Raw genomic sequence first — 26,507 nt, forward strand, 5'->3', positions numbered from 1 at the left:
ATGCAGACATCTCGTGGCTGTTAATTTAGTGTTGGCGACGCGATGCTGTTGCTTTGCAGTGACGCCCTGCTGGTGAGAACGCCCGTAATGAGGCGCAGGAACCTTGGTCACAAGGAAGATCGTATTGTGTTAGTTACAAAGGCTTTGACTTGACCTACATATAGACAAAAGTAATAATAACTCACGCATCCCAGCTGATCCACGTCTTCGTTCTTGTCCTTCTCACCTGTTGGAATTGTCACGCTTGTAATGCCTCTCGAGGTGCTTGACCCGTTTTGGGAGCCGCTTTCGATTCCAATAGAAGGCAGAAAGGGGAACACCTAGTCTTCTCTAATTGCGATAGAATAATTTTATTTAAAAATTAGAAAAACGTTATTTTATATAGCAAGGCTTAGATATTATATTATATGGCATAAATAGGTTTTGTTCTTATAAAATTCTTAAAAATATAAATATAGCTTAATTTAAGATAGATATATATATAAGCCACTAAAATTATAGCTACTTTAGGCCTAATTTAAGCTTTATATAAACCTTATAAAATAAGAGTTTAAGATAGAGGTTAAGCTAACTGACTTCGGTATTAAACATACTAGTTCTTAAGTATTATTAAGGTTATAAGAAGATATATAGAATCTAAACCTTTTTTGAGATATTTTAATATAAGTCTACTGAGCTGCTAGTTGCCCCTTAGTAGTTACGAAGCTTATTGATAATGGCCGTGCGATTTTGCTCAATAGCAAAATCAAGCGGCGTCTGACCGAAAAGATTATCCCTAGCCTCCAAATTGACTCTTCCAGTATTGAGAAGTAGATGCACAATAGCCTCATGCCCTTTTTCAGCAGCCAGCGAAAGCGGGGTTCGATGAGTAGAATCTTGAGCATCAGCGTCAACCCCTTTGAGACTGAGAAGAAGTTCCACGATAGCCTTGTGCCCACGCATGGCAGCCCATGAGAGCGGCGTACGGCTATAGTGAGCATCTCTAGTATCGACGTGGACCTTTCCCGTACGAAGTAGCAGCTTAACAATAGATTCTCGTCCATGCATGGAGGCCCACGAGAATATTGTTTGGCTACTATCATCGGCTGTAGTATTAACATCGGCTTGTCCTGCATCCAGAAGCATCTCGACGATAGTATCGTGTCCTTTCTCGACAGCCAACCACAGCGGTGTTCGACCAAAATCATCTTCAGAATCGACATCTACGTCACTCATATTGAGGAGCAGTTTGACCATGGCTGCCTGGCCTCGTTTGGCAGCCCAACAGAGTGCTGTTTGGCCCAATTCATCTTGAACATTTGGGTCGCATTTTCCCACATCGTGAAGTAAGTTGACAATAGCTTTATGACCATGGTCAACGGAGCATCGGAGCGGTGACCGACCTTTTCGATCTTGAGCATCAACATCGACTTTTCCCGTATCAAGAAGTAGCTTGACGATCGCCTCATGCCCTCGTATGGCGGCCCACCACAGCGGCGTTCGGTCACACTTATCGTTAGAATCAATCTCGAGGCCAACTTTGTCGAGAAACAGTTTGACGACTCTCTCGTGCCCTTTCTCTGCTGCATAGGACAACGCAGTCCTACCATCACTATCCCTCGCGTTCAAGGTACAGCAGCTAGACCCAAAGACATGCACGCCGTCCTCGAGTCCAAAAAAAGCCGTCAAATGCAGTCCAGACAGTTGCCTTGGAACCTTTTGACTATATCCTGGGTTCCATAGCGCCCCTGCAAGATTTGGAGTCATCAGGGCTTGTACCGATGACTCTACTCTTGTAGTGGATTCGAGAAAGTCAATGGCTGCTCGACTCAAAGTTTTGATGTCATAAGCATGGCTGCCCCAATAGCATGAAGAGTAGTGGTAGAACGGGTTCAACCTCATCCGCTCTTCAAAGTCTTCATCCGTTCGACAGAAGCCGCCTTTGAAGACGTCAAATGATAAGTACGTCAAGCAAGTTGTCATAATGCTATACTCAGCGTTTGGAGATAATTCCTTCAGTTTATCACGAAGATATTGTTGCGTAGTGTAGTGACTGGGTCGAATGATATCGCTTCTTCGGTCCACTGTGACTAATCCAGTACATACTGAGACTATGTCATCAACGGGCACTATATCTCCAGACTCTAGCGTTCTGTTGCCCTGTTTGGTGGCTAGGGCATGCTGAAGCTCTATTATCGTAAGCTGTCGCTTGGTGTAAGTAATCCACGAGAGAACCTGGATCGCGAGCTCTCGCAAGCCTAGTTTTTGTCTGTTGATTCTCTCCATCATTGTATCATAGGCACTCGATAGCAATTTGTGCTTGTTACCTCCAGATGCCTGCTTTTGCTTCTGGATCTCTTTCAAGGCGCTTCTAACGTCGTTCTCCGTCAGCTTGTCACTGAAGAAGTGAAGGTAAATATGGGCCAGGAGAAACCTAGACTTTCATCAGCAATAATCTAGGCATGGCTTTTCACTGGGTCCCTACATTCCGTCCGCGGCGTCTGATACTACTGTCTTGATCAGTTCCTGAAGCCGCGGTTTGGTTGTGACGACTGGCCGCAGCATTCCTATGTGTCTCTCGACATACAGGATGACATCATCCTTGGTCGCGCGGATTGCAAGACATGGAGTCTGTCGAAAAGCCTTGGTGATGTCGGCAATGGGCCTTGACGTTGCTAAAAGATTTATCATGGACCCGTCTTGGAGTCTAAAGATTTCAGACAAAAGTGCATCAAGTGCGCGACATTCGTCAAGACCGTCGACGATAATGAAAACCTTTGTATATAACCCAATCAAATCTTGTAAGGTCGCCGATAATTCCTTGGCTAATGGACGTGTCGCATTCTTCTTGTGCTTGCCATGAAGAGAGTTAACACTCTCTGGCAGGTAATGCCGGCTCCGGCTTAGTTGCTTAACCAGAATCGCTAAAAGATAGTCAATCGTTTGCTCTTCCTCCTGCCGAAAGTTGCAGTAAATATAACCGATCCCAATATCAGGGTTGTCAGAGAATCGCGTGTGGAGATCGTTAATTATGATGGACGATAATGTCGTCTTTCCAGCCCCTGGAATGCCCGGACAGAACAGTGTCTTGCCATTTGTATCTAGCCAGGACTGATACTTTGCCGACTCTAAAAACCATTGGGTAGTTCCTTGTTGACTTTTCTTGAAGTAGTCACTCTGTTGACTGCCGTAGTTAAAAGGAGTAATCCAATCGAAGATGACTTGATGATCTTGATCGAGTTGCCGCGATCGCATGTCTTGAACCCCACTTGAAATCTTGTTGACCTTCGTATCCAAAGTCTCCAATACTGCAATATATTAGCATATGGCTGCATACAGATATATTTTCATGTAGTTTATAGTGTATGTGTCATGGACCTCAGTCTTCTCTCCTTCTTGTGTTTCCGGCTTCTTGAATGCTACAGTCCAACCGTGTCGTTTACAGGTTTAGTTTAGAGATATTTTCGTTAAACAGCTCAAATGATATCTTGTATTGTGTAATGGTGCTACTTACTCTGTTTGTATTGGCCGGCCCATGATGGAAGTGCTGTCACCTTAGTCGGTTTTAGAACATGAAGAATCTCTCTCGCGTAAGCAGCCGCTGCGAGTGCTGCAAATCTGTGCCACTCGTTGTTCTTGTGCGAATCCGAATAATCAGAGATTCCTCGAATCACTAGAGTCGGAAAGTGGTTCATCAAACCGGCGGCTTCCATCTCAAAGCATAAGACCTTCAAGTCTGGATCTCGAGCATATATGTCCCTTTCCTCGGCGTTCTTCATAACGGAATTTGCAGATGCAATGATGCCATAGTGTACAGTGATTGCTCGTTTGGTCTCCCGCGGTGGTCGCACCTCAAGCCCGTTTGCCGCACAATTCTCGCAGGTTATTCCACCACTATGTTGATAGTCGGCACGGTATAGTCGATCTTCGGCAGGGCGTTTATATTCGGGCATATCGTCCATTAGCCTGAGGTGTTCCAGTATCCTATCTGGCTTCTTAGGGTCGTTATGTCGGCGTTTCATCTCAGGAATCGCTCCCAGCAGCACCGGTGGAGGAGAGTTCAACTGGCCCGTCTGCTGGAATTGACCATTCGACAGCCTCTTCCCATAGTCGTATTGTATCACTCCTCCTAGATTGCCTTGTGGTCTGCTGACAACCACATCTCCGAGGCGAATGTCTCTGTCTGGCGTCGGAGCACCTCCCCCGATGCCAACCATCAAAGCGAACTTCAAGCTAGGAAACGACCTGACCATGTCCTGAGAGACAACTGCGGCCGACCCAATACCGCATCGCCCATCAGGGAGACATCCAATGACCACATTGTGTTCGCGGGTGCGTTCACCGATGCGACCAAACACGTAGGTATTTTTATCATTTATGTGGCTTGTTTCTGGACCCTCGAATTCCTCGTCGAGCATGCGGCATGCCGCTTCAAATTCCTCCTGCAGGGCACAAATCCAACCAATCGTGTAGTTTTCTATGGATGGCTCGGACATTGTAGCGAGACGAGCACAGGCGAAGGGTTCGTTGGTCAGTTTGTAGGCAACTGTCTCGATCGAGCTAGAACAGCGCTAGAAGCGGGGTATCGTTATGGAGTTGGTCAAGTCGACGATGATAGCGAGTACTCAGCTCAGCGGCAATCCAAAAGTCGTGGTGGGCAGAAGAGCTCGTTCAGAAAATACGAAAATAGTATAAAGTTTATTACTAAGACTTCAGAAAGCGTTAAACTGGGAGAATCGAGGCAATATTTCATCCCATGAGAGAAGGCACTGCGGCTGAGGTGAGCGGGGGGATTAGGCAACCCTGTCGCAATAAACAGTCATGACAGGGCCTAAGTGCATATGTCGCTTAGTGTTTGTTTTGCATCTTTATCCTGCCTGTGTAACAAAGTAAGTTACTATACCGAATATATATTTTTACAACTAAATGTTTATTTTATGCTTGGTTTTTTGTTGACAGTTTCCTAATCATAATTACGTGCCTGACGGCCCTGTGGACTCTATAAAATTGATCGGCGATGTGGATCTAGAAGTATTGAAGCCCATCCCACCGAGACAGCAATGGTTTAGTGGCTAGGGTCAGCTGATTAGTTACGTGGAATATTAACTGCGGAGTAGCATTGCGTCGGAAGTCTGCCTTGCTCAGGGGGGAAATAAAAAACGACCCCTCGATGGATAGAACACCAGCCAATTTTGGTGCATTTGGGGTCGTTTAATATTTCCCCCCGAGGCTTGCTTACCCCCCATCAAAAGGGTTGTTGTGGCTGCAACTGGTCGAGCAACAGGGTTTATCGGAGTTTAAAATCATAATAGAGAACGGAAATGGGCCAAGGTTGTTTTCTCTTTCCTCTAGAAGCTTTAAGAGTTGTCCAAGCCGGCCGGTATTGTGCAGAGTTTTGGGCCAGTTTGCTGAATGGTGTTATAGTAATTTCTGATATCCCCGCAGTTGGGAGCAGCTGGCGCGCAGGGCATAATTGTCGTATAATTGTCACTATCGATCAAGGCAGACCGCAGCTCAGTCTGCCGCCAAGATGGACTGTTAGCTCAGCCACACTCTCAATGTTACAGTAGCTGAACTGTCAGGCTGCAGAAGAAGAATGTTCTCGCAACTCATCCCGACATGCTTACAGAGGCACCCAGCTCGCAGCGTGTTCTCAATTTGAGGTTTGACCCCCTCCACCTTTTACTGTCAACATCGTGATATTTGAATAGCGAGCATCATGTATACAAAACTTCTCAACGGTCGCCAGATTCGGCTCATGGCGTTACATGCCGGTCAAGCTGGGATCATATTAGACGCCGTTTGCAGCGCGTGAAGCTTGGTATGCCACCTAAATTTGAGACTCTCTCCTACGAGTGGAAGGAAGCTGAGGGCAGGGTAAGTATAATATTTAAACACATTTCTCTCCCTGTCACACGAAGTCTTGCATCGGCACTAGGCGCCTTTCGATTTCCCTCTCAAGTTAGAGTTCTCTGGGTCGACGCAGTCTGTATAAACCAAGATTATTAGGAAGAGGTATCGAAGCAAATCCATCTCATACGCGAGATTTACGCCTCCGCCAAAGCTGTTCTCAATTGGCCCGGACACGATCTCCCCAGGGCCATAGAAGCATTTCAGACTTTTCCATACCTCAGCTGGGTTAGAATCGAACGCCATCCCACGGGAAAATCAGATACACTGAAGATAGAAGACCTGATAGCTACAATTATTACCCAGCGCCCGAAACAAGGCTCCATTATCAGAAGTCCCGGGGATTATATATTCTTCTACCACAATAGAGATCCAGTTTTCTGGCAGATCATTGAAAGACAGCCTGAGCTTGATGACTAAAGCCTTTTCAAATCTCATGATGAAACAGCTTGGGATGCTATAGACCGGCTATTTTTCGATTCCTACTTTCAACGATTTTGTATCATCTAGAAAGTTGCTGTTGCCGAGATAATTTACGTTGTATGTGGCCCTTTCAACCTGCCTTGGGATATTTTCCGGACGGCCTATGAGATTAGAGCGAGGTTGGCGTCCTAGCGCCTCAGAAATCACGGCACCGACAATACAGCGTCCCTCATCCCTTATGTTCGGGATGCCGGTTGCGAGACCAAAAAAAAAACACACGGACGAGCCGAACTATGAGTGTCTTGATTTGGGCATTGTGTTAACCAGTTTCACATCGAAACAAACCAATCCTCGTGAAAAGATCTATGCTTCTCTTGGACTAGTCTAGTTTCTCTCGGCTAGATTAAGCTCTCAGCCACGGGTCTCAGCGGCAAATAACACTTCTAGCTCACAACCTCTTGGACTAGTCAAACACCAGTCACTGTGTGTAGAAATTGTGCCAGACTATAACAATTCAACTGAGGAAGTCTTCTATAAAGCCAGTTGTAACACCATTCGACTACGGAGAGACCTCTACCTGTGGTCAAACAAGGTGCTGATGAGCCGGAGATCAATGACGTCTCTTACCTCCTGGAAACCTGAATGGACGATGAAGCTTTGTGGGGAGGCTGTTGAGTTTAGTAATCCTGAATCTTGTCGATGTCTGCGCGGAAATCCAATTATCCACGATCGGATCCTGTTTGTTGACGGTCATTTGGTGGACAAAGTAGATGCCACCTTGTCCTTCAGCCATGATCGTGGGGAATTCGGACTCGTTAAGAGTCTCGAACAGTGACTGGAACAACTTGGCAAATATCTTTTGGGAGCATACACTGCCGGACTATTGAATGATTCCTTAACGGCTACTTTTTCGTGAGACAGCCTGGCCGAAGCAAATCAACTTTTACCAGAGTTCGACGATATCCCTCCCTTCGTTACGAGAGTCATGCATAGTGTGAAAGGGGATGATCAATGTCCTCTCCCTAATGATTTGTTGAATATCAAAGCAATGTCATCAACTCTTACGGCAATTTTCAACAGGCGTATGAAGTCATCGAAGTTGCCAGGATACAGACACTTTCTGGCTTTTTTGGTCGCGTTCTCGCTGAAACTGTTGAACGTGGTCAGATTATGGTCATACTTGGTGAAGCGTACGTCTCTTGCTTGCTGAAGAGGGGTAACGGTCACTGTCGTTTATAAGCCATGCATACCTGGAAGAAATCATGTCAATAAGCAGCCTCCCTCAAATTTGGCAAGTGGAAATGATTAGAATTAAGTAGTTGACACTTGTTTATCTAATATGCATCAGATTATTGTGTTTTCAACCCTTGGCTCACCGTAACAGCATACATCCTACTTGACACATCACAAATCCCTGGCCATGGTAAACGATTGGCATCATTCGTAGGGAGTCCAGTAGCTACTATTGCAAAAATTGTTCTGATCAACAAAGGGTGTTGGGGGCCTACCATGGCCGAATTGCTCCATGACATCCTTTGAGCTAACGACATTTCAAAGAACAAGACACTCAGACTTGTTAGTTCGCTATATCTTCTGAGTGCCAAAAACTTCTCGCATAACCGAACTAGAGTAATAATATAGAGTAGAGTATACTACACAAAGCTGCCATGAAACTGACCCATGTGTCTGTAGCAATCACTCCCTTCTGTGAATGTTGCCATACACACCCAGCAGATGTGCGTTCCACAAGCTAGACAAGTCATATGGTTACATCCCTCGGCTTTCTGGAGAGCTGTAGTGCATTTGGGACAATCTTTCGCACCTAGATCCTCCTTAGCTTTGATGAGCTCCTCGATATCCTCAGAACTATCGCCTTTATGCTTTGCACAGGATATTCCTAGGTGTGAATCGTGACAGGCCGTACAAGTAGGAGTAAAGCATCTGGCACATGTAAACGTGGATGGAAGCTTTCCCGAGGAAGAGACTCGGTAGACTTGATCGCAATCCGGCGTCGGGCAATACCGAAATTCAGCTGGACGACTTCGTATGAATGAGGCAAAAGAAGCCTCAAGGATGTTCTCGAAGGTTTCGGAGAGAATGAGTGTCTGAAGCTCTGAGATTTGGATGATCTTTCCGCAGGTTCCAGAGTTCCCCATACAGCTGATTGAGAAATCACTCGACGTTGATGCTTCTGCTTGACACATGTTGAAAAAGCAAAGACTGCAATAGATATGGCCACAGGAGGTCTCCAATGGTCCTTCGGCTTCATCAAAGCAGATCGGGCAATCTGTATCAAGTTGTTGCCTTTTGACTGAAGAAACTGCTGTCTTGATGGCAGGGTCGCCTGCTTTTAATTCGTTGATGAGTTGCTGCAGGGCTTCAGCAGCTTGTGCTAAACGATCCTCAGGGCCAAAAGCCCGGAAGTTCGAGGCTCGTATATCGTGAATGATAACGACCTCAAGGTCTCGCTCGATTTTCTGAAGCTTCTTGTAAGCATTCTTGCTGATCTTGAGGTTAGAGTACCAAATATTCTTTCCGTCCATCGTCAAAACAGTGCCAGTAATGATTTTTTCTAAAGCTCTTTTGGCCTGGGCGACTAGCTGACGATCTTGACCCTCGATCTTCAGGATTCGGTTAAATCCGCGCTCAGGTAGGGCGGAATAACGTATGAACTGCCGATTCCAATTGGATTTGTGTGAATCAATTGTCTTCTTCACGGCATCGTAAACGCGGGCTGATACCTTGAATTTGACGGAAGTAATGAGTTGGACGAAAAGCTTGCCGGTATGGTTGAATGGTAACTCTGTTCCATCGAGAGAAGAGGCGGCAACTTGTGCATGGCATTCTTCCATAAAGGTTGCATGGGCTTTGATCCGTTTGGCGGTAGAACTGTCAGAAACGTTCCATTTTTCCAACTCGCCTTTCTCGTATAGCATGGACTTGACCAAAGTCGAATCCATTTCTATGTCCATGTCATAACTCAGATCTCCAATAGTAATCAGACAAGGCTTTTCAAACGAAGGAAAGGCAGAAGCGATATCATCCTCCGTAATGCTAGCACTCAGTCCAACTAAATCGATTTTCCATCTCCCATTCTGTTGACCCGGATGCTCTGCAACAGGAGACTGCACCGTGGCTTTCATGCTGTTGATTTTATACTCTCCGTCTATGAACTTATAGAATGATCTGCTTGCAAATTTCTTGTTTGAAAAGTATAGACTGGATGCTCTAGTGGGTCGATGCCATGAACAGCGAACTTGTCTGTTATCAACCTGGCCAAATTGGAATCCTGAAGGGATTGGAACATGAATCGAGTTGACTATTAGGCCTGGGGGTTCAATGCAGGTCTGTAGTCGCGAACATGCGGTCTTTGCAAATGTCGGGTCTTTAACTTTGACAGTCGCAAAGCCATTTGGCATATCTTTAGGTCTTGTATATCGTATATCGCTTATTGATACGGGGATACCAACATCAGAAAGTAAGGCTCTAACTGAGTTTGCTGAGGCACTGGTCGGGAGATTGCGTATTTGAATGGCGGAAAAATCTGAAGGGAGTGAGACATCCATGATTGCCGCTCCGTCTCCGAACTTGACCCAGGTGCCTCCAAGCTCACGAACCCAACTTTCGGCACAGTCATCATCCTATTTCGTATTAGTCGATTTTCTCGAGATTTCTTATTGACTAGCGACCAAATACGTACCTTTATTGCCTCTGTCGATTCTTGGACAGAGGGCTCTTCATGGGAGAAGTTACAAGCCTCTCCGCGCCTGCAATGACCACGCATGAAGAAACGGCAAGGCTTTCGAGAGTTCTGTGTCGAAAATGTATTCACAGCCCCTTCGTGCGAAAATTGACAGGTCGTTCCCCATAAACATGCTCCACGAGGATAAAATACGCAAGGACGAGGGTGCTGAATCCGTGGTACTCCACGATTCTGGAACGTGTCCTTGTAAGGAAGATCACTTCCATAGTATAATCGTTGTCTTGTTGCCGCTAATATGGGAGGTAGCTCACGAGGTGGCGGGCTTGTCTCTGTCTCACGTCCAAATATGTTTCCCATGTTGGAACCTCAAGGATCAGGTTTCTGAGAAAAGTCTGGGAGGAGCAGCAGGCAGCCACTTATTTATACGCCTCTGGAGTCACTTATCAGGATATCTAGCTTTTCAGCCAAAAGCAAGATCCTAGGTAACAGTAAGGGCGATGACTATTTCGCCCGTATGTGTTTTCTTTTTGGTGTTCTTTACCTTTATGGCCTTAAGGCTGAAGCCTCTTTTAAGCCTTAAGCTTGTCACAGAGAAAAGTCTGATTTGACAGATGCGGGTGCCCTCATATTCTTACGTTATATACTACCAGGCCATGGACGACTTGAAAAAGCGCCACGGCATACCAACGTCCTATCAGATGGTAATGTCCAGGGTCGTGGTGCTTATGGTGGTCATGATGGTCATGATAGTCATATGAACGAGTATGATGCTTATGATGAGGGTCCTTGTGATGAGGATCATGATGATGATGCTCCTTGTGGAGATAAGCGTGGAGGTGAGTCAGCCAGCCATGCAGGAGGCCGACCAATGCCGCTTATTAAACCCATTTGCCGAGGTTAATGACCAAACCAAGTTTTGTACCCTCGACGATGCAGTATACCTGGAACCTCTCTCTTTTAGAAGCATGTATTGCAGAAATTAAAATCAGAGAGCTGGATAGAGTCAGACATCTCTACAAGTCGGGTTATTTATATAGATACTGGCTTGAGTTATCTCACTGATTGCTAAGTTATGATAATGAACACTGAGAGTGGCGAAATCGTGATTTCCCCTAGCTGCAGCATCTGTCCCTGCTTATTTCGACCATCCGGTCAGATCATTACAGTTCAATCCCTGAATTATCGTTACCTCGTGACCTGATTACAGGGGTTTAAGCTCTGAATCTCATAGAGTTTCCTTATAAAATAAAAATAAAAATAAAAAACTAATTAGACTTTATTATTTACTACTGTAGCTTTTATTTTTAAACTTTTTGAATAATTTTAATAGCTATTTTCTAGAATTTATAAATACCCCTGTTTGTTATGGTGGGGTTGTATCGAGCTAACAATAACTTGGAGTGGAAGGCTTCGTTATGGACACTGCTTATCCTAGATTATTAGCAACGGCAATTAGGGAGCCTCCCAATCGTCCTACTCTAATCGCATCGTCGGCAGGCTTGGCCATCCGAGCTTGGGTATATTAGCTCTCTTGCAGTCAGACGATAATCAACGCAGCAGTAATTACCCTAAACCCAGTTTGGCTCCTGGTTCTAAAGATCGAGGTCTATAACTAGCGCGGGAGACTTTTTGATTTGCAATTCTGTCTCTGCGCGGGGTACTTCGTACACTAAGGTGATGGGACTGAATATCTGTCTCATGCTTAATCAGGTCGTTCTTGTCATCCGTCTCTGCAAGGAAGACGCGAGAACCTAGGGCGCTTATGAGGTTTTCGGCAGAGTTTTGCCTCGTTACTTTATCATTGATACCTAGTGCGGCCGCACAACCAACTTTCATATTTTTATGAATTATAATCTGACTACTCTTTTCTCAAGATAAGGGAAACGAGACAACATAAATAGCACATCTACCCCACCAAAGAAACCGCCACCATACGGACTACCATTGGTCATGTTTGGTAAGCGTGACAGGACTTTTCTCCTGCGGTTATGCCGCGTGATGTTTCCTATGCCCTATCTGTTATCTGTCCTCATGTGTGACTTTTCTTTTGATCAACATGAAATGAACAAATCGCCATAGCATGGACATGGGAAATAAGGTGGTGATAAATAGACAGGGGTACACGACAACTAAGAATAGAAGACAATGTTCACAACTGAAAACGGGTGTATGCAATTTGATGTGAACTAGTCCGGTTTTATCTTTGCACCCGCCGACCACTCGTATGCAAAACCAGGGGGGAAGGATCTTAGTGTCTTGGTATGTGTTGTCCTCCCTGTGGTGGGCCTCCCGGTGGGCCTCCTGGAATGAATGCTATCCCCTCCTCCCTGAATTGCATCTACCCGTCGTTCGCTTACAACTTTAGAAACCGCCGCTTCTCGTACATTTGACAATTACAGAGAAATAAATATCAAGCTACAACACCTGAAGGTATCATCATGGCTTCAACAGACAAGAAGCCATCCGAGGAGGCACTCTTGAACTGGTACAAAGGCTTACAGCCGCTCACAGTCGATATTGTGGGAGACTTTGCAGGCCGAGAGCTATTCCTAATCCATGGAGAGGCTTTGATGCAGTATTGTCTCATCGAGGCCAGAGTTGATTTTGACAGTAAGTGCTTCCATTTCGCTGGAGTTGCTGAGGTACCGCTTGACGAACCATTGTAGGAGGATTCCAGTTGTTGCACGCTATCCAGGCCGTGGAGAAGTTCCTCGTAAATCTAAAGAATGCGGACTGCAACTTTGATATAGTGTTCTTTCGTGACTTTGAAAATGTGTGCGTGTCTGAGGGTAGCGCCGGCTCGAAACATCCCTACAAGTTCAAGCTTGCACGCCGGATTCTCATCCAGCATCTTACCAGAGGCCTCGCGGACTTCAAGATCCTGGAGTTTGATTCTTTCGACAGTCAAGAGTGTAGAATATATCTCGCTAACAATGCAATACATTTCATGCTCTGCGATGATGGAAGGGGAGCCCGCCTAGACCAGTCTGTTCGGCTTCAACATCTTATATGGAAAGTCATAAGCAGCGGGAGAAATGTTGCCCTCATCAACTCGATTTCATGGAAGAGTTCAAAAGTGAGCCTGATTGACTTGAATCTAAAAGTTGTGTAAATGCTAATGGGGCCAGATTTTTATGCCTCTCTTGAGCGGGTCGAAGGGTGCGCTGCCAGATCTCCATATCGACACTCCCGCATGTGAGACGAAACCCTTGGCCGACTTTTCCCAGCAAGTACTTGATGAGACGCTAAGACTCTCAAATGAAACCTCGGATATTTCAGCAAGAGAAAAGTTCGCTGCCGTCTTTTGTCGCGTTTTCCTTGAACGCTCCTCAAAGGAAGGTGAGATATCTGGCGTTGACCTCGAGCTTGTGGAGGCGCTGCTTCTTCATATGGCTACTCTCAGAGTCTGCCATCTTCAAAACCGAAATATCCATCCAGAGAGATTTTCGAAACACGTTGTTGATAGCTACGACACTGGCTTTGTACATCTCTTTTGTACTGCGTCCCAAACTTTGGCAGAGAATGGATATGCTGTGAGAGGGCAAGCCGAGTGGGATCTATTCGATCTCTTCGATGGCCACATATTCTTTTACGTTCTCTATGCGATACGGGATGGATCCGAGTTCCCTATGCCCATTGCTGACCGAGGAAAAGCTCTTTCGGCAACGGTCTTTGGGCAGAGGACTATGAATGGTCGAAGCCTTTTCATGGCTCTTAAAGCATCGGAGAGTAACCCATCTCCTGTGCCACCTCACTCGACCGCCACCGTTTTGTCGTTCAATCATCCCGTACTAAACGAGTTTCTTGAAGATGTCTGGGTCAAAGAAGTGCCCGATGATGTCGACCCTGTCGCTGAAGTTGTGTTCCAAGATCTTCGTCACTGGCATGCCTACAAACCAATCACTACTAATACAAGAACGACACACGAAAAAGTCCCCCTCTGGCTGGAGAATTATAGACGCAAGAGACTTCAAAGACAAATGGCAGATGTCATTTTGTACGCAGCGAGTCTCAGCAACTCCGTTGGAAAGGTTTTCAGCCGAGAAACTATTGTCGTGGGCGCACCCACAACGCAAAAGTTGGCTCACGGTGGGTTGAATACAGACACTAACAGTAGAAGGCAGGCAAAGGCAAGCAATAAATCTCTCAGAGGTGGCAAACAGAAGGCACTCCTAGCTGCCTGTGCGTTGAATGAGAAGAAGGCGCTAGCAAAGCAAAACGATGCCCTGCACCTCTGGGCCATAAAATGTGCCGAAATTGAGAACACTGATAATCCAGTTACGCAATATCTTAAGGCTCTGGATTTTCTATCTGATGGATCCCCAGGGAGCCATATTTCTGTCAAGCCAGAAGTTTTACTGTACCTCTGTCACATACTTCGGAGAATCTGGGACCAGACGCGTAAACAGGTCGATGAAAATTCTCCCAGAGGTCAGTTCTAAACTCGGGCACTAGAATGACATTCTTTTATGAGTGTGTGTGGTTTCTTAGAAATATGAAACTAACATCCTTAGGTTTGTACCTTATTTCTATGATATGGAACTGGCTGAGGGTCATTTCGATATCGGACAAATGTACACCGGATGTTGCAAGCGCCGCCCAAGGAATCATGAAAGTCCTTGCAATAAGCCAGCTGAGCATCACAGTCCAGGAGCCACAACGCAAGCTGCCTTTCACCATCTTACCTTGGATAACGATGAAGGATGTACCGAGACTTATCCAGGATCATCGAATCCTTCAGCTTCGTCACGGCGGGCCTCACATGGATAGGCGATTTGACTCTCGGCCCGATGCACGAGTGCCCTTTGAACCAGATGCCTGGCAGCGCGACATTCTCGACTCGATTGATGCCGAAGATAGCTTGTTGGTTGTGGCCCCAACATCGGCAGGAAAAACCTTCATCTCCTTCTACGCCATGAAGAAAGTACTTGAGAAGAGCGATGATGGAGTCCTGGTGTACGTCGCTCCCACAAAGGCCCTCGTGAATCAGATTGCTGCAGAGATCGAGGCTCGATTCTCCAAAAGATTCAGGACGCAGGAGGGCAAATCCGTTTGGGCAATCCACACACGTGATTACCGCATCAACAACCCTGCTCGGTGCCAAATCTTGGTTACTGTGCCTCACATGTTGCAAATCATGCTCCTGGCCCCGACAAATGCCAGCAGCCCGACTGCATGGTCTCGGCGTGTCAAGAGAATCATATTTGATGAGGTTCACTGTATCGGACAAGCTGAGGATGGTATCATCTGGGAACAGCTGCTGTTGCTTGCCCCGTGTCCTATCATTGCCCTCTCGGCGACAGTTGGAAATCCTGACGAGCTTAGGGAGTGGCTTTCCAAATTACACGCGCAAAAGGGATTTAAAATGAAGATGATTGTGCATGAGGTCCGATACTCTGACCTTCGTAAATTCATCTACGAGCCTCCACATGACTTTAGCTTCAAGGGACTCGCAAAGGTTTCCAGACTCCCTGTGCCAGGGCTCGACGAGGGTGACAGCACTAGTCCAAACTTCAAGTTTGTGCACCCTGTAGTAGCCCTTAAAGACAGGCGAGTTTGATCCCTAATGCCAAGGCTGCGAGCGGGTACTGACTGATCTATTAACAGGAACATTGCAGCGCTGGATGATGTCACTCTGGAGGCTAGAGACTGCTTCACTCTCTGGAACAGCATGCAGAACACTTTTCCAAAAGACCTCCTCGGAAATCATAACGAACTTGACCCTCTGAAAGTCCTGCCAGAGGTCATTGAAAAATCTCATATTGTCGAGTGGGAGAAACGCTTAAAGAGGAAGTTAAAAGAGGCCATGGAGAACCCAGAATCTCCCTTCTACATTTTGCAAGAGAGCATTGACCCTTCAGCCCAAAATGAAAGGACTTCTAAGATCCAACACTGCGTACACCCAAATCCTGTTGACCATATTGGTAGGCTGTTTACTTTGGCATGTGAGCTTCACTCACAGGACGCCTTGCCAGCTCTTGTTTTTAACTACGACCGCTCCGAGTGCGAAATGGCTGTCAGAAGCATCTTCTCTAAACTGAACGATGCCGAAAAGGCGTTCAAGGGAAGTGACACTACCTGGAAGAAGAAACTCCGGGACTTTGAACAGTGGCAACGGCAGAAAGGAAATAATCGAGAGATTCGATCCTCCAAACGCTCGGAAGGTGGGGAGCGCAATCCATCAAAGCTTGACATCGCCCGCGAGGAGGGGAGTGTCGAGACCAGCCCTTGGGAGAGTTTCGACCCCGAGGCCCCCTTAGACTACTTCAGCTTCGCAGACACCAAAAAGATGCAGCAGAAAGACCTTGAAGATTTGGTGCTTCGACTGGATCCGAAGAAAGTCCAGCCATGGCTGATCGATGCCCTTCGACGTGGATTGGGTGTTCATCACGCCGGTATGAACCTCCACTACCGTAGGATGTAAGTTCAATCTATTTGTCTATCTCACATTCAACCTTCAGCCTAGGGCTAAGAAGAGAGGAATTGTCTCTGACTGAATGCAGTGTAGAGATACTCTTCCGGAAGGGCTACATCCGACTAGTCGTTGCAACTGGAACCCTTGCGCTTGGAATTAACATGCCGTGCAAGACAGTTGTCTTTAGCGGGGACTCTGTGTTTCTGTCTCCTCAGAACTATCGCCAGGCGTCCGGCCGCGCTGGGAGACGTGGGTTCGATTTGCTTGGAAATGTCGTCTTTAACGGTATCAGCCGAGATCGGGTGCACGAGATCATGTCCTCTCGGTTACCTGCTCTTAAGGGGCAATTCCCAATCTCAATTACACTTGTCCTTCGTCTATTTGTTCTCCTGAGTGGAACGAAGAACAATGAGTTTGCTGTCAACGCAGTCAAATCTCTCTTATCACAAACTCGCTTATACCTAGGAGGACCAGATGCCGAAATGGCAGTCAAGCACCACCTGCGCTTCTCAATTGAGTACCTGAGACGCCAAAACCTTCTCTCGGTGAAAGGAGTGCCTATTCACTTCGCGGGACTTGTAGGTCATTTGTACTTTACGGAGAACGCCGTCTTTGCATTTCACTCATTGCTCCGCGGTGGATACTTTCATAAGTTATGCAAGGACATTGACTCCGATCGCGAGAGAGTGCTTCGCGAGATGATGTTGGTCCTCAGCCACCTGTTCAGTAGAATCCCGATCCAGCAGAAGGCAAAGGCCCTCGAAATTGTCGAAAGCTCTTCATCTGATATCTTCCTCAAACGACTTCCAGTTGCCGCAGAGCAACTACTCGTTCGGCATAACCGGGAAACTCTCTTGACTTTCAAGGACTATGTATCCTCTTACATCAATGCACACTTGCACGACCTACCAGACTGCACACTTCCACTGACCAAGATTCCGATTGGACCAGAGAAAGGGCGCGGTTGCAGTCTAACAAGCGACCCTCCACCGATCATCCGATCTCCATTTGTGGCACTTTCTGGGTTCACTGATGACTTTGACTCAATTAAAGAGTTGTGTTCTACAGTCAGAGACGGGGTATTTCTAGAAGAGTCTTCCATCCCTTACCTCCCAATCTGGCCAATCGATACCACAGTTGAGCTAAACGCCTATCTCTATGACTTCTTCAAGCACGGGAGTTTGAAAGTGCTGGTGCGCGACAACCTCATCAAACGGGGCGATGTGTGGTTTCATCTCAAGGACTTTTCCCTCGTACTTAAGACCATCGTGACCAGCCTCAAGGGCGTCATTGACTCAGGGGGCGGCTTCTCCATGGAGGATCTTGATGGTGATGAGAACATGAGTGACATGAGCGAAGGAGACCACGAGGCCATCTCAGAGGTGGTTGAGGTACAGAAGTCAGATAAAGCATCCGAAGAGACTGCCCAAGCGTTAGCAAAGAATAAGGCAAATGCTGAGGTTCCCGATAGCTGGGAGGATGAGAGTGACGCATCTGCATCTGAGTCTGAAGGGTCCATGCCCGGTTCAGGTGTTGTTGGCTCATCTGCATCTAAAGATCCAGTTGCTATGCAGTCAGAGTTCGATAATGGATGTGGATTAATGCAGGTCTTAAGGGCGTTCGAGTTGCTGGAAGCAGAGTTCGCGGACAAGTTCTACAAAATTGGTGCTTGACCGGCACTAGGGACTCACGGAGGAAAGCACTCGCAACAATAACAATCAACTCCCAAGGAGAAGACAAATACTTTCCAGTACGAGTGACACAATTCAGCGCCAAGATATAATCGGTGTCTTCAATAAGCCCCAGCTTTGCCTCCATTCGCAACCCATTGTTTGTCATGGAAAACTCGGAATTTGGATCGAGATGATCGTGATACACTGAACATCTTGGCAATGAGAATATTCTGAAGGAAGGCTATAGTGCAAGAATCCCTCTGAATCTTTGTTTTGAGGTCTCTGGGTCTGACTTCGCTTTCCAGGCAAACAGTGACGGATCAGTGCTCTCCCTGCATATCGCTTCTTGTATTCGAAGAAATGCCTTGACCCCCTCGCCATATATCAGTGGCCTGGGATATGGTTAGTCTTCACCTTCTTGGCAAGTGCATATAGCAATATGAAAGGAGGCAAGTACATGTCGATGTTAAAGATGCCTAGTAGACAATAAGCCATGTTCTCCACCTTGGTAGTTTTGCGACCCGAGGCCTATGTCATTTTTCTCCCGAGATGAATTCCTGGAAGACGGGCACTATTCTGAAGAACGGGCATATCTATCCCTGACTTCTGTGATATTCCCAAGCGCAACGTAAAGCGGTCTCCTCGATGCTGCCACGCGCTATCGAAAAACTTGAGCCTTTGTGGCGCGATGAGCTCCTGCAGCGTCCGGCCTCGGCTGAACCAGCCATATTATCCTCCATCCAGCCAGTCAAGCATGGGCCCTCCGGCGAGGACTGATGGAAGGTCTGAGATATATGCAAAGTAGACCGGAGCCTGTTTATACCACTCGGGCATGGAGTTGATAGCTTATGTTACCTCAGCGCTGCTCTCGTTCTCTATTCAGCAAGTATCAACCCATGCATCCTTAACATCCCGGGATCTCGCTATTCGGCATGTCTTCTTGATCTTAGAGAACCCCGATTTTCGCTTAGCAAAGTCCAAATTGCCAAAGTCCTACAACGGTACCTCATCTTGGCTCCACGTATGCGAGAGTTAGGGTATTGCACATTACGAGGCTCCAGAACAGATTCCAGCAAAAGGCCGGTAGTGTTGATTAGACACATTTCAAAACTTACTCTGCCTCTGGCGGAATTGCAGACGACGCGTACAACAGGGGGAGGGGGAGTTGAAGCTGCTCGTATGCAGTGGAGATTATATATTTTGCGGCATGTGACAACCATAAGTTCTCATTTGCCTCACACGCGTCGAAGGTGACGAGGTCGAGCACAGGACAAAGTAGAAGAGGGTTCCAGGCCGCTTCAGCACTGAGCATCTGAGAGCATTGGTCTAACCGATCGGCGGTGCGCGAAGCACAATTAATGATTTCTACCTCGGATGTCGTGGTAGGAGACTCAGGGTTAACCAAGCTCTAACTCGTCGTATCGTCGAAAAACGCTTGATCATGCACGCGACCAAGCGATATTGTCGATCGCAGGTGCTGACCCAACGCCCCTTCGATACTCTGCGGGATGAAATGAATCTCGATAAAGTTTAGACCGCGCCAAAGGGAGCTTTTGCCGCGGCACCGTCGTGCTAATTCAATCTCTCACTAGTCGGTGCCATTCTGAACCAAACAACTTGGCCGAAGCTTAATGTTGTGGGGGCAGCGGTAGAAAAGTTAAGAAGCTACCTTTCCCTGGGTCAGTTTGAATGCTAAGCTGAAGGTAACTCACTGGCGGAGGATCTGAGAATTGGCTATAATTGGTCAGATCTGCCTCCCAGACCGGCCAGGTTCCAGGTAGGCTGCAAAGACGCGCATCAATACACTGTAGGGCAGTGCAAACACCCAATACATACGAGGCCACCCGTCCCTCATCGTTTTAGGGTTACATTTCAGGTCAGGGTGAGTGACAGCAGCCGATCTTTGGTTGCTTAAGGTGCCACGTATGAAATCTGACCTTTTAAGTAATTCTGCCTTACCCCGCTCGTGTCGATAGGCTGACTTCTCAGTGATTGAGATTGTACATAACTGGGAACTTTCCACTCAAAGCTTTTCTGCAGCGTTCTATTGTTGAATAGCCTCAAGGGAAACAGAAAGCAAAAGTTTGCGAGCTACATTTGATTCCTCTAGTCTAATATCAGGTTTTATACCTAAGACCAGTCGTAGTATTTCTCTCACAGTAAGTTCCGAGGCCTATCTATGACATTCATCTTCGGAGCACGGCTAAATATCGTTAGACACCATTATTCACTATGGAACAAGATCTACCAAGCTCTCAATCTGACATTACTGACCTGCAACCACACTCTTGTACTTGTTGCCAGAAGCTGCTGATCCATAATCTGTCGACCTATGGTAATATCACAGGCAAGTTTTCCTATACCAAAGTCGCAGAGATGGCTTCCTCGGGTTGCCTGCTCTTCGAGACTGTACAGAAGAAGTTCGACCGTATCTCATATCCGCCTTATCGAACACGTCATGAATTGACTTTAAAACCGAGAATTTGGACTGGTGATGATATATTGCTGGGTCTTGGCTTCAAATGGGAAATGAAGCCAGAAGATCCTCAAGTTAGGGGTTACGAGGACGAGGACGATGAAGAAGATAATGGGTTATTCGCTTTCGTCCCAGAAGGTGAGCAAGAATTCAGTCCAAGATGAAACAAACATACGATCTGTCGTGATTAATAAATCAACAGATGATCTTTCTCATCAATTTGTTGAGGCTTTGCCTTTCAATCTGCATCCTGGCTCGGCCGAAAGCTTCACATGGATAAAAGAGCGGTTTGACAGATGCCGACGCCACCATACCAAATGCCGAAAACGCGCCCGAGAGCATCAACAAAGCCTGGCTATGCCGAAGAGACTACTGAATGTAGGTCAACTTGGTGACCCCTTCATCGGGTTATTGGAAGCAAGCGACGATGCCAGAGTATCCTTTGCTATTGGCAGCTATGTATGGGGCAACGGCTTGAAAAAAAATGCTATACAACAAGCTCAAACGACCAAGGAAAACATAGGCTACAGAATGGCTTCTGGAATCGAGGTAACAGGCCTACCAAAGAGTATTCAGGACCTAATTGAAGTCACGCGGCAGATCGGTCTTCGATACCTTTGGCTGGATGCTCTCTGCATCGTCCAAGATGACACGGACGATGCAAAGCATCAATTTAACTCAATTGCTGAGTTTTACAAGCAGGCAGATATTCTAATTTCAGCTGCAAGTGCTTCGGACTGCGGCGAGGGATTTCTGCAATCCAGAATAGTTGATCGTTGTTACGGCGCGATCTTTGAGCTGCCTTACGAGTGGAAAGTAGATGGCCACGAGATTCAAGGATCCTTGCTCCTGTCGGAAATGGACTTGAACGGTTCCACAGACAATGATACTGTGCATAAGCGGATTTGGACATTTCAGGAACATCTCCTGTCATCGCGGGTCATCAGCTTTGGCTCTCGACAGATCAAGTGGACATGCCAACAAAAGAAGAATATTGTCGATGGCGGCGATTACTACGAAATGGTGGATGGCCTGGAGGATAACCTCAATACAGCATTTTCCTCATCTCGATATCCTTCCGAGACTTCGCCGGAAAAGAACTGCAGGGTTTGGAGTTGGATGCAGATCGTTGAGGAATATTCAAAGCGTGACTACTCCCGTCTAGAAGACAGGGTCCCGGCGTTTTATGAAGCCATATCACTCTTAGCACTTCACATGGGCTGGACAAGAGATCAGTGCGTTTACGGGGTATGGAAAACTGACGCCAGCCGTCAACTTTTGTGGAAGAAAGACAAGCCTCTGACTACTCAAGAGGTTGAGGAACTTGAAGCTGCTGAAAAGGATGGAAAGCTTGGACCATCATGGTCTTGGGCGACATTACCCAGCGGAGTTATCTACGGTATCGGCTCACAGCTTCGCCTTCTGGGCGATACTGATCCAACGATCGAATTCCAGATGATTGATGGCCAACACCCTTGCCTCACGATGGAGGGCTGTATTCAAGAAGCCGACTGGATTGAGAATTATACAACCGGCATATCAACCGAAGTTGTCCCGCTGTTTCAAGTTGATCTGGATGTCGAAATGCCACCACAACCAGTATTTTTGCTTGATTTGTCCGCATCCCATAGACCACCATTCAGCATGGGGTTAGTTCTGGTTAAGATTCCAGGATATCCGGCGCGTTATAAAAGGCGTGGCCGTTTCGAGGCCATTGAAGCTAACCCAGATGGATCACATATTCTCTTCTCAAACAAAGGTAAATCATTCGAGACAGTTACGATAATATAGTTTACAATTTTGAAGTTCCGTAGGAACATTATTTTGTGCTTCGGAACTTGTTTACAGATGACTTGAGCACTAAACCCAGAGGGGACACTACTTCATTCAGGTGGTGCGGGTGAAACTACCACAACAGCCACAGATGAGAAGAGCTATATTAATGACATCCACTACTTGCTCACGTATCTCCATGACAAAATTCTCCCGTTATAAAAAGGGTTAGCAGAGGAATCTGATGTCGCGCGCTTTTCAGAATCGTGGTCTTTGTTCCCTCCCGATTCTTTCATATACGCCAGGAAATCAGACTTTGGGCTCAAAGTCTGGCACGCTGTTCAGGGAACGGGTGATCGAAGATATATGAGGGGGCTGGGTCATGTTCCTGAGAGCTCATTCCAATACCAATCCTGGTTGCCACTTCATCGACTTTCACAGAAGGCATTTTGTACTTGTGTTTGGACAATTCAAAATTGACTTCTTCGAAGATATACAACCCGTTGGCTCGCTGCCTGTAATCCCTCTCCGAATTTCTCAGAAGGATGGCCTTGTATATTGGGATCAACTTGAGGCTAGATGCCGGCAGCTTATTGACCATATTCAACCCTAAGGATGCTACTCCGGGTGGAGGAGCTATGGTAGGACGATTGGCAGGAGGAAGCTGGAGGATGTCAATGGGAACTTCGATAGCGACGTCGTCATTGACTATCGCCGTGCCCTCGAACATATTCCAGCATGGAGAATCTCAACTGATGACCCCCAGCCTTATGCTATGGACCATGCTGAACTCGGCCAAATGGGCGGCGTGGCTCAAATTATCGACCAGGTTTGGTAATGGGATGGAAAACCTATCATTGCCATAACCTTTGTTATTCAAGACCAAAACAGCCTCTGACTTCTGACCAGCAGAACCCTCGTGGAAAACAACGGCTTTAAATATTGCCTACAGTCACTGCCAGCTACAATCGAGCGTCTCACGAGGGACGAACTTCTCATATATTTCCATCGCCTCTTTTGGTCCAACTTTTTATCGAATTGAACACGTCATACTGTTATGGTGGGTCTAGGTAGCTTGCAGAATTTGGATCATCTGTATCCAGCAATCAACTGGTTTCTATTTAAGATCCAGCGGCAGCGAACTATAGCACTACCACATAGACAGAGGTTCTTTTTACTGGAGCTCTATGATAAGAAGAGGGGTACACTTGGAGAATCGGTTCGCCACCCTCAGAGCATGCCAGATTGTCAGGTCCCTCAATTATCGTGGCCCCAACTTCAAGACTGACATCTGCAATACCAGATCTGCCCAAACGCAGCTGAGTTCCTGTGAGCAAACACATGCTTTCAATCGCAGGTTGAAGTCGCCCCTGTGCCTATCTGACATACCGCGGGAACAAATAGCGTAAATTTACAGAGACCTCTGGATCAACCTTGGTAGGATATGCTATACTGACACCCAGCAATAACAGACTAGCCAACAGCTCTGCGATTCACCTTCAAGTTCCAGCCACTGTTGCTCTTTACTAGCCTTCCCACGAGATCTGCATCAACACTCTCTGCAATTCCCCCAGCTAGTACATACTCTGACTCTCGAATCGAATCTTCCTGACCCATAGCTTTGAGTTCTGCAATATTAGAGCCTTTAACAACCTGAATGTCTAGCTTGGCAGTCTCCAAGATGACATAAACCACAAATACTACCATTAACAGGATCTGAGTAGCCAAAAGCGATAGCCATGCCCAGTGGATGATTATTGTCGGTTGGCCGATTTCTGCGTAACCCTGAATGGTGTTACTTTCATCGGTCTTGTAGGTGCAAACCCTAGTTCAGAAATTAAATTAGTGGTTTTCCATCTACGGAAACGTATGTATCGAGGAAAATGACTTACAATGCACTCATTGCCGTAGTCGTATCTTCCTTCCAGGCCATTATGTTGTCCCACGGGTCATCTTCTACCAATGTCGCATTGCCTATTATCCGGTCGCTGGCCTTTCCCGGCATGGCATCACTAGCTCGACCCATCGGCTCGATCTTCCAGGCTGATGATCCACCCCAGCTTCCAAGAGTGACGGGAAACTTTTCTAACGTTTGATTGTCCACTAAAATGACATCCCAATCAAATGGATAGTTGTTTTGTGAGCCATTGATCACCTGATAATCAGTTTCTTCAGCTTTGATATGGGTCGCGCCAGCCGTCAAATCCATTTCATACTCCTTGATGCACCAGTACCAAGTTACCGCAACGGCTCTGTATGGGCTCATGGCTCCCTTATACGATCGTACAGGCGGGTCTCCCGGATATGAGAGCTTTTTGTAGATAAAAAGCTGTGTGGTTAGGGTAGTAATGGGAAACTTATCCATATCATCTCCGCATAAACCCTTGGCCATTTCAGCGCGCATCGATTCAGTGGCAGCAACCCAGTTGTAGGCGTTCATGTCGTCAACCCGAAAACTGTCGCCCAGTGTAACACTCCAGTACTCTGCATCTTGATCTTCACCTGGATCCACGCCCTGCGTCTCGTCAAAATCACCCAGGTTATCTGGATCTCGAAGTTGAAGCTTCAGTTGGTCTGTGACGTTTCGTTGCACATCACAAATATCAATGGTTCTGAACTTATTCCAATGGCAAGAAGATGGGCAACTTGGGTTCAGCTGGAGGGTTTTCCGCTGTCTCTCGCTAATGAACTATGCTTGGAAAGCACCGTTCATCAACTGTTCTTTCAGCTCTTGCCAGTCATTTGAATTGATACTACTGGCCTTGTTGGCAATAGCGTTCTCTGACAGTCTTCGCATTTGAGGCCCAAACGCAATGGTTGCCTGTGTAAGTGATGATGTTGCCAAGCCAGAAATAAGTACGACGGCTGCAACCGTGCTTACACCTAATAGTCTTCATTACAAGGTTAGATACGCAGCTAATATTTGGTGTCGGAATGTAGACTAACCTTCCCCTGGTTTTTGACAGTAACAGCAAAGAGCCAAAGGGGCCGCGACTTGCTTGATCGAAAGTTTTCAAGTCATCAAGGGGACGTTGAGATCGAGCAAAGGCATTCCATTTGAGTTGGGACAGGCCTTCTGAAACAGGAATAACCATCGAAGCGCGACATATTGTAGCAATAGCAGCGACGACTGCATTCAGTGAGACGAACCATTCGGGGGCTGGTTTCTTGTCATGGGTCTTGAGTAAAACCACAAGTAAAACCAGCAGTCCAGCAGCAAAAACACACCAGGCAATCTCTTGCCACCAGCTACGAAAGATGCAGTTTCTCCGTAGTGCATAGTTTGTCCCAAGCGCATCTTGATTACTTATGAGCGAATCCCCATTATTCTGAAGTTCGCGTGAGTTAATATTGAGTAACTTGACTTGCTGTTTTCGTCTCTGTTACTTGTGACGTGCATGTCTACGTCGAGCGTAGCCTGGCATGGTGGAATATCAGGGTTCCTGATTGAAATCTCGCTTATGTGGCGTATTTCCTGAGGTTGGCCAGAATTGTCCTGGTCTCTTGCAGAGCTCTGCTGATGGCTCTTTGTCACTTCGCGACCGAGTGACATCGGGTAGTCTGCTTGTTGACTTGAATTAGGAATGTAGAGAGCAGTATGACTGGAAAGATAAAGGTGAACTGGAAAAGACGTGAAAATTGACCTAGATTGATAAGGGGCGAAATGTGACAATTTGTTGAATTCCAGCTGTTCAAGCTCTTATTAAAAGGGGATCCTGGCGTTCTTAGTGTCCTGCAAACAAACGTTTTAGGGTGTAGAGCTTGCCATAACCCTTGGTCGGGCAATCAGGGGTGGCCCCATAAAAACATGCTATTGGGCCTGTACATCTAATCTCCACAGTATTATGCTGTTGGTTAGGTAGCTCAAACTTGCCGTGCATGATGTGATGGTATCAAGACAAGCATCATTTACAAGCAATTTCGCCAAAAATACCTCATCTGGCCGCGAGTCTGACTGCATTTTACGGTTAGCTACAGGGGCGTTACAAGATGTTTCGGTGGACAAGTCTAGTTGGGACAACTATACAGAAATGAGCATGAGGGCGGGGTAACAAAAGACCTTGAATTGGCTAAGCTGAAATAGCCAATGGCGTCCGCTAGATGTGAGAAATTGAGCTAAGGCAAGCTTGACAAGAATCCCCAGGTTTTCCTATA

The 26,507-nt window shown here is 46.7% G+C and overlaps 5 protein-coding genes across 5 annotated transcripts; 2 read left to right on the plus strand and 3 right to left on the minus strand.

Moving 5' to 3' along the window:
- Window positions 1-690: 690 nt before the first annotated feature.
- FPRO_15927 (uncharacterized protein) lies at window positions 691-4,475 on the minus strand (the record flags this gene model as incomplete). Its single annotated transcript, XM_031224850.1, has 3 exons — window positions 691-2,413; window positions 2,465-3,287; window positions 3,494-4,475. 3 exons carry the CDS (start codon window positions 4,473-4,475, stop codon window positions 691-693), a joined length of 3,528 nt encoding a protein of 1,175 aa, XP_031090068.1.
- Window positions 4,476-7,964: 3,489 nt separating this feature from the next.
- On the minus strand, window positions 7,965-10,372 carry FPRO_15928 (uncharacterized protein; the record flags this gene model as incomplete). The annotated part of the gene is made up of 2 exons (XM_031224851.1): window positions 7,965-9,953; window positions 10,013-10,372. 2 exons carry the CDS (start codon window positions 10,370-10,372, stop codon window positions 7,965-7,967), a joined length of 2,349 nt encoding a protein of 782 aa, XP_031090069.1.
- Window positions 10,373-12,453: 2,081 nt separating this feature from the next.
- FPRO_15929 (uncharacterized protein) lies at window positions 12,454-18,103 on the plus strand (the record flags this gene model as incomplete). The annotated part of the gene is made up of 6 exons (XM_031224852.1): window positions 12,454-12,625; window positions 12,682-13,091; window positions 13,144-14,446; window positions 14,530-15,532; window positions 15,623-16,435; window positions 16,519-18,103. 6 exons carry the CDS (start codon window positions 12,454-12,456, stop codon window positions 18,101-18,103), a joined length of 5,286 nt encoding a protein of 1,761 aa, XP_031090070.1.
- A 2,376-nt stretch (window positions 18,104-20,479) lies between these two features.
- On the plus strand, window positions 20,480-22,370 carry FPRO_15930 (uncharacterized protein; the record flags this gene model as incomplete). Its single annotated transcript, XM_031224853.1, has 2 exons — window positions 20,480-20,717; window positions 20,782-22,370. The coding sequence occupies 2 exons, from the start codon at window positions 20,480-20,482 to the stop codon at window positions 22,368-22,370; spliced, it is 1,827 nt and encodes a 608-aa protein (XP_031090071.1).
- Window positions 22,371-23,825: 1,455 nt separating this feature from the next.
- On the minus strand, window positions 23,826-25,650 carry FPRO_15931 (uncharacterized protein; the record flags this gene model as incomplete). Its single annotated transcript, XM_031224854.1, has 5 exons — window positions 23,826-24,177; window positions 24,245-24,997; window positions 25,043-25,243; window positions 25,299-25,482; window positions 25,581-25,650. 5 exons carry the CDS (start codon window positions 25,648-25,650, stop codon window positions 23,826-23,828), a joined length of 1,560 nt encoding a protein of 519 aa, XP_031090072.1.
- Window positions 25,651-26,507: the final 857 nt, after the last annotated feature.

This window comes from Fusarium proliferatum (assembly GCF_900067095.1).
Source record: "Fusarium proliferatum ET1 genome assembly, contig: FPRO_scaffold017, whole genome shotgun sequence".
Lineage (NCBI taxonomy): Eukaryota > Fungi > Ascomycota > Sordariomycetes > Hypocreales > Nectriaceae > Fusarium > Fusarium proliferatum.